At 43.5% G+C, this 12,687-nt stretch overlaps 2 protein-coding genes across 2 annotated transcripts in view; one reads left to right on the plus strand and one right to left on the minus strand.

Moving 5' to 3' along the window:
* Window positions 1–606: 606 nt before the first annotated feature.
* On the minus strand, window positions 607–2,608 carry mrpl53 (mitochondrial ribosomal protein L53). Its single transcript, XM_030120116.1, has 3 exons — window positions 2,480–2,608; window positions 1,346–1,458; window positions 607–864 (listed from the first exon to the last, which is right to left on the minus strand). The coding sequence occupies exons 1-3, from the start codon at window positions 2,572–2,574 to the stop codon at window positions 746–748; spliced, it is 327 nt and encodes a 108-aa protein (XP_029975976.1). The 5' UTR covers window positions 2,575–2,608; the 3' UTR covers window positions 607–745.
* A 3,378-nt stretch (window positions 2,609–5,986) lies between these two features.
* The window catches only part of pag1 (phosphoprotein membrane anchor with glycosphingolipid microdomains 1), a 49,286-nt gene continuing 42,585 nt past the window's right edge, over window positions 5,987–12,687 (plus strand). Inside the window, exon 1 of the mRNA XM_030120114.1 lies at window positions 5,987–6,230. The gene's annotated coding sequence lies outside the window, so the exon portion shown is untranslated. The remainder of the gene's footprint in view (window positions 6,231–12,687) is intronic.

Raw genomic sequence — 12,687 nt, forward strand, 5'->3', positions numbered from 1 at the left:
TTTTTTCTTGCAACCATAACCATTCTCAAAACACAGGTCTTTCACAAAGACCTACAGGAAGTTTTCCACAATTCATTCACTCCAAAGCTATACACCAGATTTTTGATGTTGGTTTTGCTACTTTCTTCCAGAGTTTATTTACATTTGGGCAAGACCAAAATGTATGAAAGACATCTGAAGAAATTGTTCGAACCACTGCACCTTGATTTCAGCAGTAATAATGGAATTTGACTCTTCCAGCACAAATCCATGAGTGAATTATTGTAATTAGATTTAAAAAAAAATGCCTGTAATTAATAGAAAAATAAAACGGAGTTAAATATCTTGCTGAAACGGGGAATTATTGAGAAGAATGTTCAACAATAAAAAATGAGACTATCACTGGTTGGTGTAGCCTTTGCATGTTCTCCCTGTGGGGGGGGGGGGCATGTATTTTAGTTCGCTTTGTATTTTTATATTTTCAAAGTTGTACTAATTAAAGCATATTAACCTATACAGAAAGAAAAATTTTGCATGGTAGCACAAACAAAAGCAGTATAAGATTTCAGTTGTCATGTCAGATTTAATATGAATGCTGTTTCTTGTTTACCTAGATGTACATCTGAACATTCACAGCTGTTTAAGTCAAAAATACTTAAGTCAATAACCACTACTACTTATATTCAATTAAGTGGTTTTATTGCAAATGTTTAACAGTATACACAAATAAATACAAATGAATTCAATGCAGAAATGTTAGGGAGGGTCATTTTTTGGCAGCAGGTTTTCCCTGAGGGTCTTTAGCGGCGCAGCGGGACTGAAACACACTCAACATCTCTTTGCTGCTCAGGTGTGTCCCTTTCATCAGCAGCGTGTCTCCGTCCACTGTGGAAAGAAGAACAAAGACACAATGTGGTGACTCACCGGGACGCAATGTTTCACGAGTGCAAGGAGTCAACTGTAAGTAAGAGTCACGTAGTTCACAATCGGGTTCATCGGAGCTGAAATCTGGCCCACTTCTCCGCTAGTGGTAAATCTTGACTCACTGAGTGAGAATTATGCTTATTGTATGAAAACATCAGCAGAAAATGAAAGGAAAAGGTCAAGTCACATGTTGAACTGTGTATACTCACAGTTTTTTGTAAAAAGGAAGTCTTAGCAAGCAGTTTTTTTTTTCCTCTGGGTAATCTTTATTTATCTGCACCTCGCATCATATCATCAGGATGAATGTAGAGCTTTGCAATGTCACCTCATAGTTAAAGCACAAAGGTTTAATTTCGGGTCAGGGCTTCCTGTGTGGAGTTTGCATGTTTTTCCTGAGCCTGAGTAGGTTTACAACACATACTCATGGAGATAGCAAACTTACCGAAATTAACTTCTACTACAGGCTCAGACTTGTCGTGTTTCACCATGGGTATCACCTCGCAGTTCATGTTGGTGGCTCGGGCCTTCTCCGAGCCCACCAGGGACAAAAACTCTCTGTGGAGCAAAACACATTTCAGACATATTTCGCAGCAGTGGTGAGAACATCTTTAAAATACAGTGTCAGTGTAAATGTGAAGTACTGCACAAAGAAGGGGTATTTTATGTGATAAATAGTCTTACATCATTATTTTCTATACTTTTGTTTTCTATACTGCGTGTGTCTAAGAAACATCATCTGAGTACTGAATACTAATATATCAGTGAGTTATTTTATTCAACACCAAATCAGCAGGCAACATTTAAAGTTGATCTCAAAAACTATTTGCTATTGCGTCACTAAAAATGACCAAAAAACTGACATGTGAACAAGATATCCCTGTCTTAATGATGACACATGAAAGCATTTACTTATACCTGTGATGTCAGTCTGTCAGTAAGACTTTTTGTTTTACAATCTACTTAAAAGTTGAATATTACAACAAAAAGATCCTAATTTTAGGAGTGAACCAAGCCTGCAGAATCATTTTAATTATAAAAAATACATAAGCTGTGTTCCACACTGTGAAAACACACTGAAAGCTGTAGAAATGACTGTGCCTGAAAAGAGGCAGACTTCAACAAACACGACACTGAGCAGACTCAGTGTGAGGAATTCGGGTTTATCATGACAGGCTTTGAAAAACTACATTAGAGGGAAGTTTTTCTGAATGTAATCAGATTTTATTATTTATACTGTTATAACGCCATGAAGATCAAACAGGGCCCCTGAACGAAGAGCTAAAATTCGTTTGACACATTTCAGTTAAATTCTGTTTGCGCTATTAATCGAAATCCCCCACACTACACCTTATATCACTTCTGATAGACGCTTTCCAAACAATACAGACGTCGGCATAGTTAGTTCACTTTAATGTTCATACTTTCTTTTGGGTGGTGGGTGATCTACCGATTGGGTGAGGTAAACACTAGCTGTCATTGAAGATACAATAAAGCCCAAAATGTAGCGTTTAGCCTTACTGCAGTCTGTTCAAACGGCGACCGGAGATAAAAACAACATTAAAACCTTAATTCTCACCGTGTGGAGCGGACATTGGACTCGAAAGGACAGAACTGCACCGTGATTTTCTTCACCGCCTTCAGCACCACGGACGCTTTCCTGGAGGCCGCCATGTTTCTCCGCCGCGGTGACCTCTGACCTCCAGAGAGTGACAGCCCTTCCTGAGACCACTAGAGGGCGCCAGAGGATAAACAACTCACGTTTCCTAAAGACTAAAGAGGGTTTTAATAAATGAAGGGTTTAATTTAATGTAAAAACCTGGGAAATAAAAATAAATACATTTAAAATAGAATGAATTCCAATGTCATTATTTTACTCTACCTCTGTATTAAGTGTTTCTAAAAGGTCCATTTGTAGAATTTCAGGACAACCGTTAACTAATCCCATTCAGTTGTATTAGGTGTTTTGCTAGATTACTTCTTATGCTGGTTATCACAGAAATAACTGACCCAACACAAATTTCTCATGTTTTTGTAGATCGTTGTCATCTTGTAGCAATCTTGCATTTACCACAAACAAAAGAAGAAGTAGCTTTTTCTATATCAATACAGAGTACAGACATACAGTTAATAAAACCACCATTAGTGATTCCAGTGTCTACTGTAAAGAATTATAGAACGACGTTGACAAGAAATGCAAACTGTATCAACTGATGATACCTAAAGTACTGCATGCAGTGCTCCTTGAATAAAAACATTATCGCATTTCAGACAAGAGCAAAAGTCCGGCATTATTAATTAATGGGCTATTTGTTGTTTTTATTTCCAATATATTTCATAACTGCAGATATAAGGAAGCTATTGTTCATTTTCATTTAGATGTGGAAAGAAACAAACAAAAAAGCTGCAGGCCAATCAATTTAGGAGGTTTATATAGATTAACACTTCATGATCCAATGAAAACTGCTGCTAAAAATGAGATGATCAGCAAATACACTGCTGCTAAAGCAAGGTAAACATGACAAAGATGTTTAAAGAAAAACTCAAGCAAACCAGCAGTGACACCTTCCTGTAATCATCACTGTGTCACGGAGAAGAAGTATGTTACAGGGCGAGCGATGCGGCTGGTGGGTCTGTTAGGAACTGAGTCAATAAAGTAGGTGCTCCTCTGCAAATAGACAATCAAACAGACAGGTCTCATAATCAAATAGACGGAGAAGACAAGAGATGGGAAGACGTTTAAGATCTTTGCCTGAATGAGAACTTGAGTGAACACGTATGTAACAATGTGGGAGTGTGTCTGACACTTTTTGACGTGAGCCCTTCTCAGTAATTTGATCATCATCTTTATTTAATCAGACATTTTTCTTGTTTCAAAATGAGACTGAAGAGCAAGAGAGAGAGAAAAAAAAACCACTTCCCAATCACCTTATCTACCCTCTCTGCACCAAGATTAACCCTGGCGTTTGCACTTCCTTGACCCTGCGTTCGCTATAGCCGAGGGTATTTATAGGCGCGCTGTTATTCAGGTCGTGTGAAAAACAAGTTCTCAGATCAGTGACTCTCCAGCTCGTGCAATTTATCCAAACTTCAACACGCCTCAAGTCTCTTTCCTGAACGTCTCACAGTCCAACCCAGCCGGTGACAGTTGGACAGTGGGGAGGCTCGGGGCCTCTAAATTTAGACACATGGCTACTGTGAGCCAGAAGCATTTCCTCTACACACCCCTTATGCACTGTGTGCGCGCACACACACACATTTGATAAGTAGTATGTGGAACTGTACTGTAAGTACACCAATAAGAAAGTGGGGGGGAGACGGCACTCAAAAACAATAAATCCTCAAGGGGCCCGTTGACCTCAAAGAAAAAAGAAAGGCATTGTCTTGGTGCAGGATTTACTCTATCAAGGTCTCTGCCTGAGCACAATAATAAGTTATGAAATGGTCCGACGAGGAAACAGCGGTGTTTAGGACACATGTCCTATTTAAAACTATAGAGGGGCTCTTTCTCTGCTCTCTGTGGGACTTCGGGGAGTTTTCACTCACTACCAGTATTACTGCTGCTTATGCTCCCGCTTCATTGTGTGATAACATGACTCGGTGTGTTGTGCATTGTTATTCACAGTTTTTTTACACCTCAGCGAGCTCCATGTTAGGTATGAACATAGATTGTGGAAGCTGTGATACTATCAGTCTGTTAAATATGGAACAGCTGCACTTGAAAGAATGAATTGGGAAAGATTGTAACAATGTGTGAGTGAACGCCCAAAAGGGGGGGTTTTAGAGAAGGTGATACCAGTAAATTCACTTCTGGAGAGAAGGTGTTTCCCCTGGAGACTACACACACAGCATATGCACGGATGTGGCACGCTGGTATTCACTGCACTCACTTTCAAAGCTGCGGCTCAGGAAGTCAGAGGAGTCATAATGGTGTTGCCAGAAGTATTCTTGACACAAAAACACATTATTGCAAATTGAAACAACAGTGCTTCGTGTGTTTCTTCCTTATCTGTCAATCAATAAATCAGCATGGGTTTCATAAATCATGGAGCTCATAAATCAGGAACACACTTTCCGTTGACATTCTTGTAGCAGCCTGTTCTGCTCAAAGCTGCAAACAGGCGTCTCTGCCAACTGCCAACATTTTTCCCTCCCGAAAAAAAATCATCAGTATTAAAGCTCATAGACAGATGTGACACTAAGTATACGTAATGCACCTGCACCCTACTTATACTGTGTGTGTAAACTTTTCTTCAAGTCTAAAAAATTACTCTCATGTTTAATGTGCCCTAACAATTTAGAGAAGCAACATTCATTTGGAAGAAAAATAGCATTTAAAAAAGAAGAATCTGCACTCCCTCACCCAAACCTGTGATTTTCTTCCTTCTGTTAAAGGATTTAGAAGTAGAAAAATGTCTTATCAGCACATCATACAACACGCAAGTGACTTTAATTCAAGCCGTTAAAAAACAAAGATACAAATGGCAGAGAGCAGCGTTTTGCTAACTCTGTGACCAGAAGAGCTGCTTTAGCTACTTTCAGCCAAATAATATTTGCCTGGAGCCACAAAACGAATGTGACCTTTTCAAAAGGGAACTTTTCAAGTGTGGAGTTTTCACAGTTTTCAGTACAATACTTAGATTTTTCTTGTTAATCTTTTTTAATGACTTGATTTTTGTTGTGTTGATTATCATCATTATTATCATTATTATAATTATTATTAGTTGTAGTCATATAAGTAGTTGTTGTTGTTTTAGTAGTGCTAATAGTAGCAATTGAACTATTTTAGGCTACTTTTTCCAGTTGTTTAAGCCCTTTTGGATGTTTTAGACATCCGAGCCAGCTGAAGACCTCAAGAATCAGGATGTTTCATTTTGTACAAGTAAATGTGAGACGTATCGAATCCGAGCTCAGGTTTAATGTGATATAAAAGTGAAATATTAAACGCATTCCAATCCCTGACAGTTTTAGGGAGCCACAGGTCTGCTGTTCTAATCAACACTACATTTCCCAGAAAGCTTTGCGGCCGTGCCGCTGTTGGCTGTCTCTCCGCCCTCCCCCCTCTCCTCCCCCTGCTGGCAGCGTCCTGGCGGTGGAGCTCGGCTCAGAGAGGAGCGGGGCTGAAGTGAGAGGAGCTCCGGGTCTCTCGTGCGGGTGTCCTGAAATGCGTGCGGCTTCCGCGGAGAGAACAACGCGTCGTTCCGCCCCGCGTGTCCCCCTCCTCCACGAGCACCGCCGCTCCGCCGCACGTTACCCCCATGTGAGCCGCCGGCAGAGCCCGGCACTTTCCCCCCCAGTCCAGCCCCCCGTGAACGCTGCGCTCTTTCCTGGTAAGTGCCCCGCTTCTCATCTCCCCGTGGAAGTTACCTTGTTGTTGTTGTTGTTTATTGTTGTCGGTCAGTGCAGCGGCGGCGCGAGAGTGTGTGTGTGTGTGCGCGCGCGCGTGTGTGTCTAGAGAGCGGGTGGAATTGGGGGAAAGTTGTCGTGCAGGCAAGACAGCGAGTCCCGGAGTTGTGACTGCGGCAGGCTCGCTGATCGCTCTGAAGCCAAACCAGCGGTGACAGCCGAGCTGAGGCAGGGACTTGTTGCCCTCCACTGCACATCTCCTCCTGCTCACGTGAAGCTGTGCCGCTGCTGCTACTGCTGCTGATGAGGATGATCTTCTTCCCCATTTGGTTTTATTTGGCTTAAGATTGCACAATCGAAAAAAATCTGCAGCTGCGTTCAGTTGCAGCAAAGAAAAAAAAACTCACTATGGTGCATTCCTCGCAACGTACAGCAAAAATCCACATCACCATCGCACACGTCTTAATGAAACACTAACATGATTCATGCATGCTCTACATGCTGACAGGGTATCATATTTAGAGGGTGTACATGTAAACTTCATTTAATGCATACATTTTTGTGCAGAGTGCCTCACCCTGTTTTGCATCTCATTCTAATAAGTTGTAGATATATCTGTGTTTGTTCCTGCGGTGCACTTTACCCCCCAACCCCCCAGCAAGCAGTGTGCACATAAAGCCATGACCCTGAATGGATGTTCATGCATGTGGATGCTGCCAGACCAGGATGCCCTCTCCTCCTCCTCCGCCTCCTCCTCTGCCTCCTCCTCCTCCTCCTCCTCATTGCTTCACACTTTCATGCATGCGTGCACGGGGAACACACAGCGCACCATGCAGATGAAGCAGAGGCTCGCACTCTGCAGCCTTCCCTCTCTGTGATAGTGAATCACAATTCCCCCCCCCCCCTTTTCCTCACCTGCCAAATGAGTAAACACTCGCTTTTCACACTCTGTCAGCTCTCCCGGAGCGCTCTCTTTCTACCCTCTCGTTCCTCACACACACATATATACACACACACGCATTCAACAAATAAGAGCCAAACGCCACCACCAGACCCCCCCCCCCCCCCTCGTCTCCTCTGCTTCAGACTGTGTCGATGCGTTCAGTTGTTGAATATGTTGGCAGACCATTCACACAGCAGCAGTCTGGCTCTCACAGAAGTTGACAGCAAACACAGTTTACTCTTTGTTTAAGCTTCCTTTTTTGCATTCGCTGCACTTCCTCGTGTTGCACGCTAAACATTAATGAATTGTTTGTTTTTTTTTTTCTTGACCACATCTTTCTGATAAGGACGTGACTGAACTGCTCACAGAAGAGCTTTTGACACACGGATCAGTTAACGCGTCTAAAATTAACTCTTTTTTTTGAATATTGACAGTGACAATGAATGCCTTTCAGTGTATAAGCCGACAGGGAATAAGACAGATTTGAATGATGCGGTTTTTTTAATTCCTGTTTGAACACATTATGATATTCTATGTGTGAGACCAAACCTCCATCACTCTGCTCGTGACTGAGTGTAAAAGAACAACAGCGTGGCAAATGGTTTGTGACAATTTTAACTCCAGAGTATTCATAGCTTGCTCCTAATGCTGGAATCTGGAAGGAGATGAGGCAGGGAGCATGCAGCTGTCGGGAGACGAGTGAGGACGGAAAGAGCCTGAAGTGATCACGAAAGATTTTACCCAACTGCACCAGGACAGATGGAGCTACTCGCTCCTCAGTGTTTGATTCCCCGTGTTAGAAAACTGCAGGAGATGTTGGGAAAAATCCAACCACCCATCCGTTGAAACAAAATTCCCGAAGTTTCTAAAATATCTTAAAACATTTGCGGGAATCCACATGTGCAAAGTTTTCTTTTGATTTGTGGATAAAACGTCTTCGCAGAAGTGACCCAAAGCTTTGCGTATCCCGGCCGAACAGCTGCTCTGCTCTCATTGTGTCTGGTCTGATGGAGAAGTTCCTGCACCGAGCCCGAAGGTCCTGCAGCCGGAGGGATCATGGAAGGCGGTGTGTGTGTATGTGTGTGTGTGTGTACGACCGCTACACGGCTCCAGCTTCATCACCGGCTGTCAAGATGTCGTTTAACTGAACACACACATTTCACAGTCACTTAGGCTTTAACAAGCGGGAGCGCCATTCCTGTCATTGGTAGGCAAACAGCGGCGTCTTTGGCTGCACACCCCAGATTTTACAATTACCCTGCATGCCCTGTTTGATCCCCGTGTCTGTCTGGAACACACACACGCGCACACACACACCTGAGGGGATAAAGAGCGAGGACCGGGCCCGGAGGAAACGTTGAGTGCTGGAGAGTGTTTGTTAAATGTCACATTTGGTCTAGACTGACGAGGTTTCTGTTATAAAAATGGAAAGCGCTATTATGTGGCTGCGAGGAGCATTTGCTCTGTCATTGATCTGGAACAGAGCGAAATGTTGAAGCTAAATGAGATTGTGTTTGCTTTAAAATGTACTTCCTGTTATATCAGTCAGGAGGGGATTTCAGTGAGGAGAAATATCAGATGGATGCAAATTTCTTTCTTTCTTTCTTTTTTTTTTTTTTTTTGGTGTCACGCAGCCGCAAAACATGGCAGAGTTCGTTCCAGCGAGTCTTTTGAAGTCCAGGAAGACATGGCTTTTTCACCGCCTTTGTGGGTTTTCTTCAAGAAAGAGGAAACACATAAAATAACCTTGTAGAGTCATTCAGCAACTCGCTGTGGTCGAAGGATGTGTCTCAGCTTATAGAAGCGCTTTTCATAAAGAAAACACCCTGCTGTGTCCACACCCATGCAGAGCTCCGTGGGCTGATCTGACAGTTTCTTTTTTATTACTGCCTTTGCAGGAAACTTAGTGTTTAATCCCCGAGATTCCTCCGAGCAGCGGTGCAGTGAGAGAGCGGAGACCCTCGCAGAGATTTTAGCAAGTTGGAGACATGGATTTTTTTCACACTTGGGTCTGTCAGGTTGACTCCATGACGTTAATCTCTCCTGACTCTGAGGTGATGATACTAAAAGCTGCCACAATGCAGAAGAATAACAACGTTATCCGGCGCGTCATCTACGCCGTTGCCCTCAGGAAATGAACTCAACAGAGAAGCGGATGCATGTCGGGTTTTTCTTTCATAATTATGTCTTTTTTTTTTTTTGGAGATATGAACGCATTTCTCGGTACTGGTGTAATGTGAGGACGTCTTCACGTTGCATATTAGACAACTTTGTGTTATTCCTAAAACATTACAGGCTCTTATGTGAATAAATTCACATTTGTCAAAAAAAATGTTAGCTGGATCAGAAGCCTTTCAGGGAGAGGCTTCTGATCCAGTGCTATCAAAGATTGATGGATGGCCTTTAAATGGTGACGCCGACCCTCATCTTCCATATCCGTGGGCAGGAATGAAGAGGACTGATGGCGGAGAAGCGGAGAAGGTTTGCTGGAAAAGTTCAGCGCTGCTCTGCTTGTAAAGATGAGAAGTTTCAGTGTGAGAGACGAGACAGAACGAGACTCGATCAGTGACGGCAGGAAGAGCCGAGCAAGAGAGAGAGCCGTGACACGGCGGCCATGACGAATGAGCAGGATAAAAGATGAGAGAGAGAGACTAATAATAAAAAGAGGATATTGATCTCCAGAGCATGGTGGGGTTATCACTGGCGCTCCTCCCCGTCTCCGCAGCGCTATTGACCCCTGCGGAATTGATTTTTCATTTGTTCCTCACAACGTAAATGGCACTGTGTGCGTCTTCAGATCCCATTTGCGGTTGTTATTAGCAGCCACGAAGTGCCTCTTCTCGAGTAGCGACCCCGGCACACAGTCTTCAAAGGGCGCACTTGAAAGAGTTTACCAATCTTCAACAGGTTCGCCGCTGTGTTCGGCTCAGAAATGTAAATTCCTGCCGCGCGACGACAAAAGGCCAGCTGACAGATGTTCATTTTTCTCCTGCTTTTATCACCTGGGATCAGGAAGTTCTCGCCTCAGCTCATTCAAAGCGGGGAAACCACCGATCTTATGTTAATCAACGACCGGGTGAATAATTCTACCCTGACGTGAATATGGGAGAGACGTTGGAAAGTTATTGAGTACGGATCTTCTCTCACCTAACTCACCTGGTTCCTGGGAAAACAAATATTTGACATGACTTCAAGCAGAAATCTGTAGAGCTTATTACGTGTGTATTGAAGTGAATGTCCTTAACTTCTGATCGTAAGTGACACCACCTTTTAGAAAACAAACTACTGAGTCTATTATGAAAGTATGTCAAGCCAAGGAATGTAATATCCCAGGTGTGTGCCTTCGTGTGTGTATGTGTGTGTTGATTGTCGGACTTGTTTGTCTTGACGTACCAATGTTGGAATTCTCCCTGATTGCGCTCAGCCAAACACACACAAACACTCTGAGTTGTGTTTCTATGGCTTTATGGGACAAACTGTAACTTGTCCAGATTCCGCCGCCACACTCAGAAATTCATCTCGGACTCGGATACGTCCAAGCTTTTGTTTGTCATGCGGTGTGCGGCGGGTCGGGGGGGGGTTTAGAAATGATGGACTGAACCTGATCAGACATCACATCCTTCACTGATCTCAGGCTTTAGAGTTAAAACCGAACATTGCTTCACTCGCCCCAATGCAAGCATGTAAGCCTTTTCTGATTGGTGCTCTCCAAAAATCTTATTTTTCAGCCACAGATTTTTGTCAAAAATCGGAAATATTGTCACATCTGACAACAGCTGCAAGTGAAGTGAACATTTAATTGTAAAAATGAAGTGTTCACTCCTGAAATTTAATCTCTTTGGTGATCATAAACATAATAAAACTGTTTTAGATGTCATGTGTTCTAATCTCATCATAACTACGATGTTTTACAGTAGTTGAGTTTATTAAGACCTGTATAAAGGAGTCGAGTTCTTCTCCTTATCAAACGACACTGACTGAACGGTCGCATAAGGGATTCGTTTAATTAAACTTCAAATGCCACAATCCAGGGCAGGGGTCCCCGAGGAACAGGGCTGTAATGCACCGACCTCACCCCGACGTTTGTAACGTTAGCCCGAAGCCTGACCTTTCCCTGACCTCAGAACCACTTCACTTCCACATGTAATGATTTACAATGCAGCTCCGTATTTTCTGTGTTCATAAGAAAGTCATGTCCCCATAATCTGCCTGTGTAAACAGACTTAGTTCTCCATCCTTCAGTGCAGTGATTGAAACGCGCACGCGGAAGCCGACGGCACTCACACACACACACAGATATAAACCCTTTCAGAGTTTATCTCCACGCGCAGAATTTAAATATATTCCTCTTCAAATATCCTTGAATATGCAGCGGTTTCTGCCGGCGCACAATATTTACCTCCTTTATGAAAACAGTACATGGAAAAACACAATGTTATCAGCCGGAAGCTCCCCGAGCAATTTTCTCCAGGATAACAGGGGCCGCTTCACCTTGTGTTCGGCCGCTGCGTGTCTCTGCGTTCGTGTCGTGCGGCGAGTCTCTGCTGCAGCGCGGCAAAGCCACCTCTCTGCTGCAGAGACGGAGGGCTGGATGAGAGGGAGCCAGCAGACAGTGTGGATGCAATTAATCGAGGTTGCCTAAGAGAAAGCTCTGAAGGGAAATCAGAGCCCCTCTTCCCCAGAATTGCCTGTAACATAAGTTGTTATATATTCACCGCCCGTTGTGGGAGCGCGCTCGGAGGGGAGGCTGGGGAGAGGGAAACGACTTTGTGGCTGATACACTGTAATACAGTCCTGTGCAGGGTGAAGAAGCTGAGCCTTATCCTGAGCTCTCAACACAGTGACTCGGTCAGATTGTGTTTATTGTGAAAGTGCAGCGTATGCCTTTAGCAAAATGCGAACATAATGCCAGCACAGACGAGACGTCCCCGATCTGTAATCGGTACGAAGCAGGTTTCCTAATAAATCTTAGCTCTGTGGCAGTCTTGATAAATCAATGCAGCCATCAGAGTTTTGAGTTGTCAGACTGCTTTTTTTTTTTTTTTTTTTACCAATTTTTCCTTAGTTGCATGAATCCATCCACAAAGTCTGATTCAGCCAGACTCAAGTTGGAGGAAGGTGGAGTCAAATCCACCTCACATCAGACAGAAGACAGTGAGGAAATGCGGAGAGACGGATCGATATTATTGCTACCTTTAGATCACTTCTGCTAAAATGGCCAAACGTGCAGTTATGAGCCGTCCAGCTTGTGTTTAGACAGACTCATCTGCCCAGACGGCTCTCCAGACCTCCAGGCATGGACGTCCATGTTCTTTTCCATAGTTTCTTCGGGAACTTGGAAAGACCGTATGACTCAGACAAGTGCATTCCTTTATCCCGAAGAGTGGCGCTCACTGGAGGTGTTTACGTTTTACAGACGACATATTTTCCTGCGTCGCCACCGTCCCGGGAGGCATTCACGACGCATGAGTCACTTCAGAGCCTACGTGATCAGATGT

This window comes from Salarias fasciatus, chromosome 22 (genome assembly GCF_902148845.1).
Source record: "Salarias fasciatus chromosome 22, fSalaFa1.1, whole genome shotgun sequence".
In the NCBI taxonomy this organism is placed as follows: Eukaryota; Metazoa; Chordata; class Actinopteri; order Blenniiformes; family Blenniidae; genus Salarias; species Salarias fasciatus.

Coding starts and splice junctions, on each gene's coding strand:
- mrpl53 (XM_030120116.1), bottom strand. CDS start 2,574: ATGGCGGCCTCCAGGAAAGCGTCCGTGGTGCTGAAGGCGGTGAAGAAA. Junction 1,459..2,479: donor TCCAATGTCCGCTCCACACG/GTGAGAATTAAG, acceptor TTTGCTCCACAG/AGAGTTTTTGTCCCTGGTGG. Junction 865..1,345: donor TGTAGTAGAAGTTAATTTCG/GTAAGTTTGCTA, acceptor TTCTTTCCACAG/TGGACGGAGACACGCTGCTG.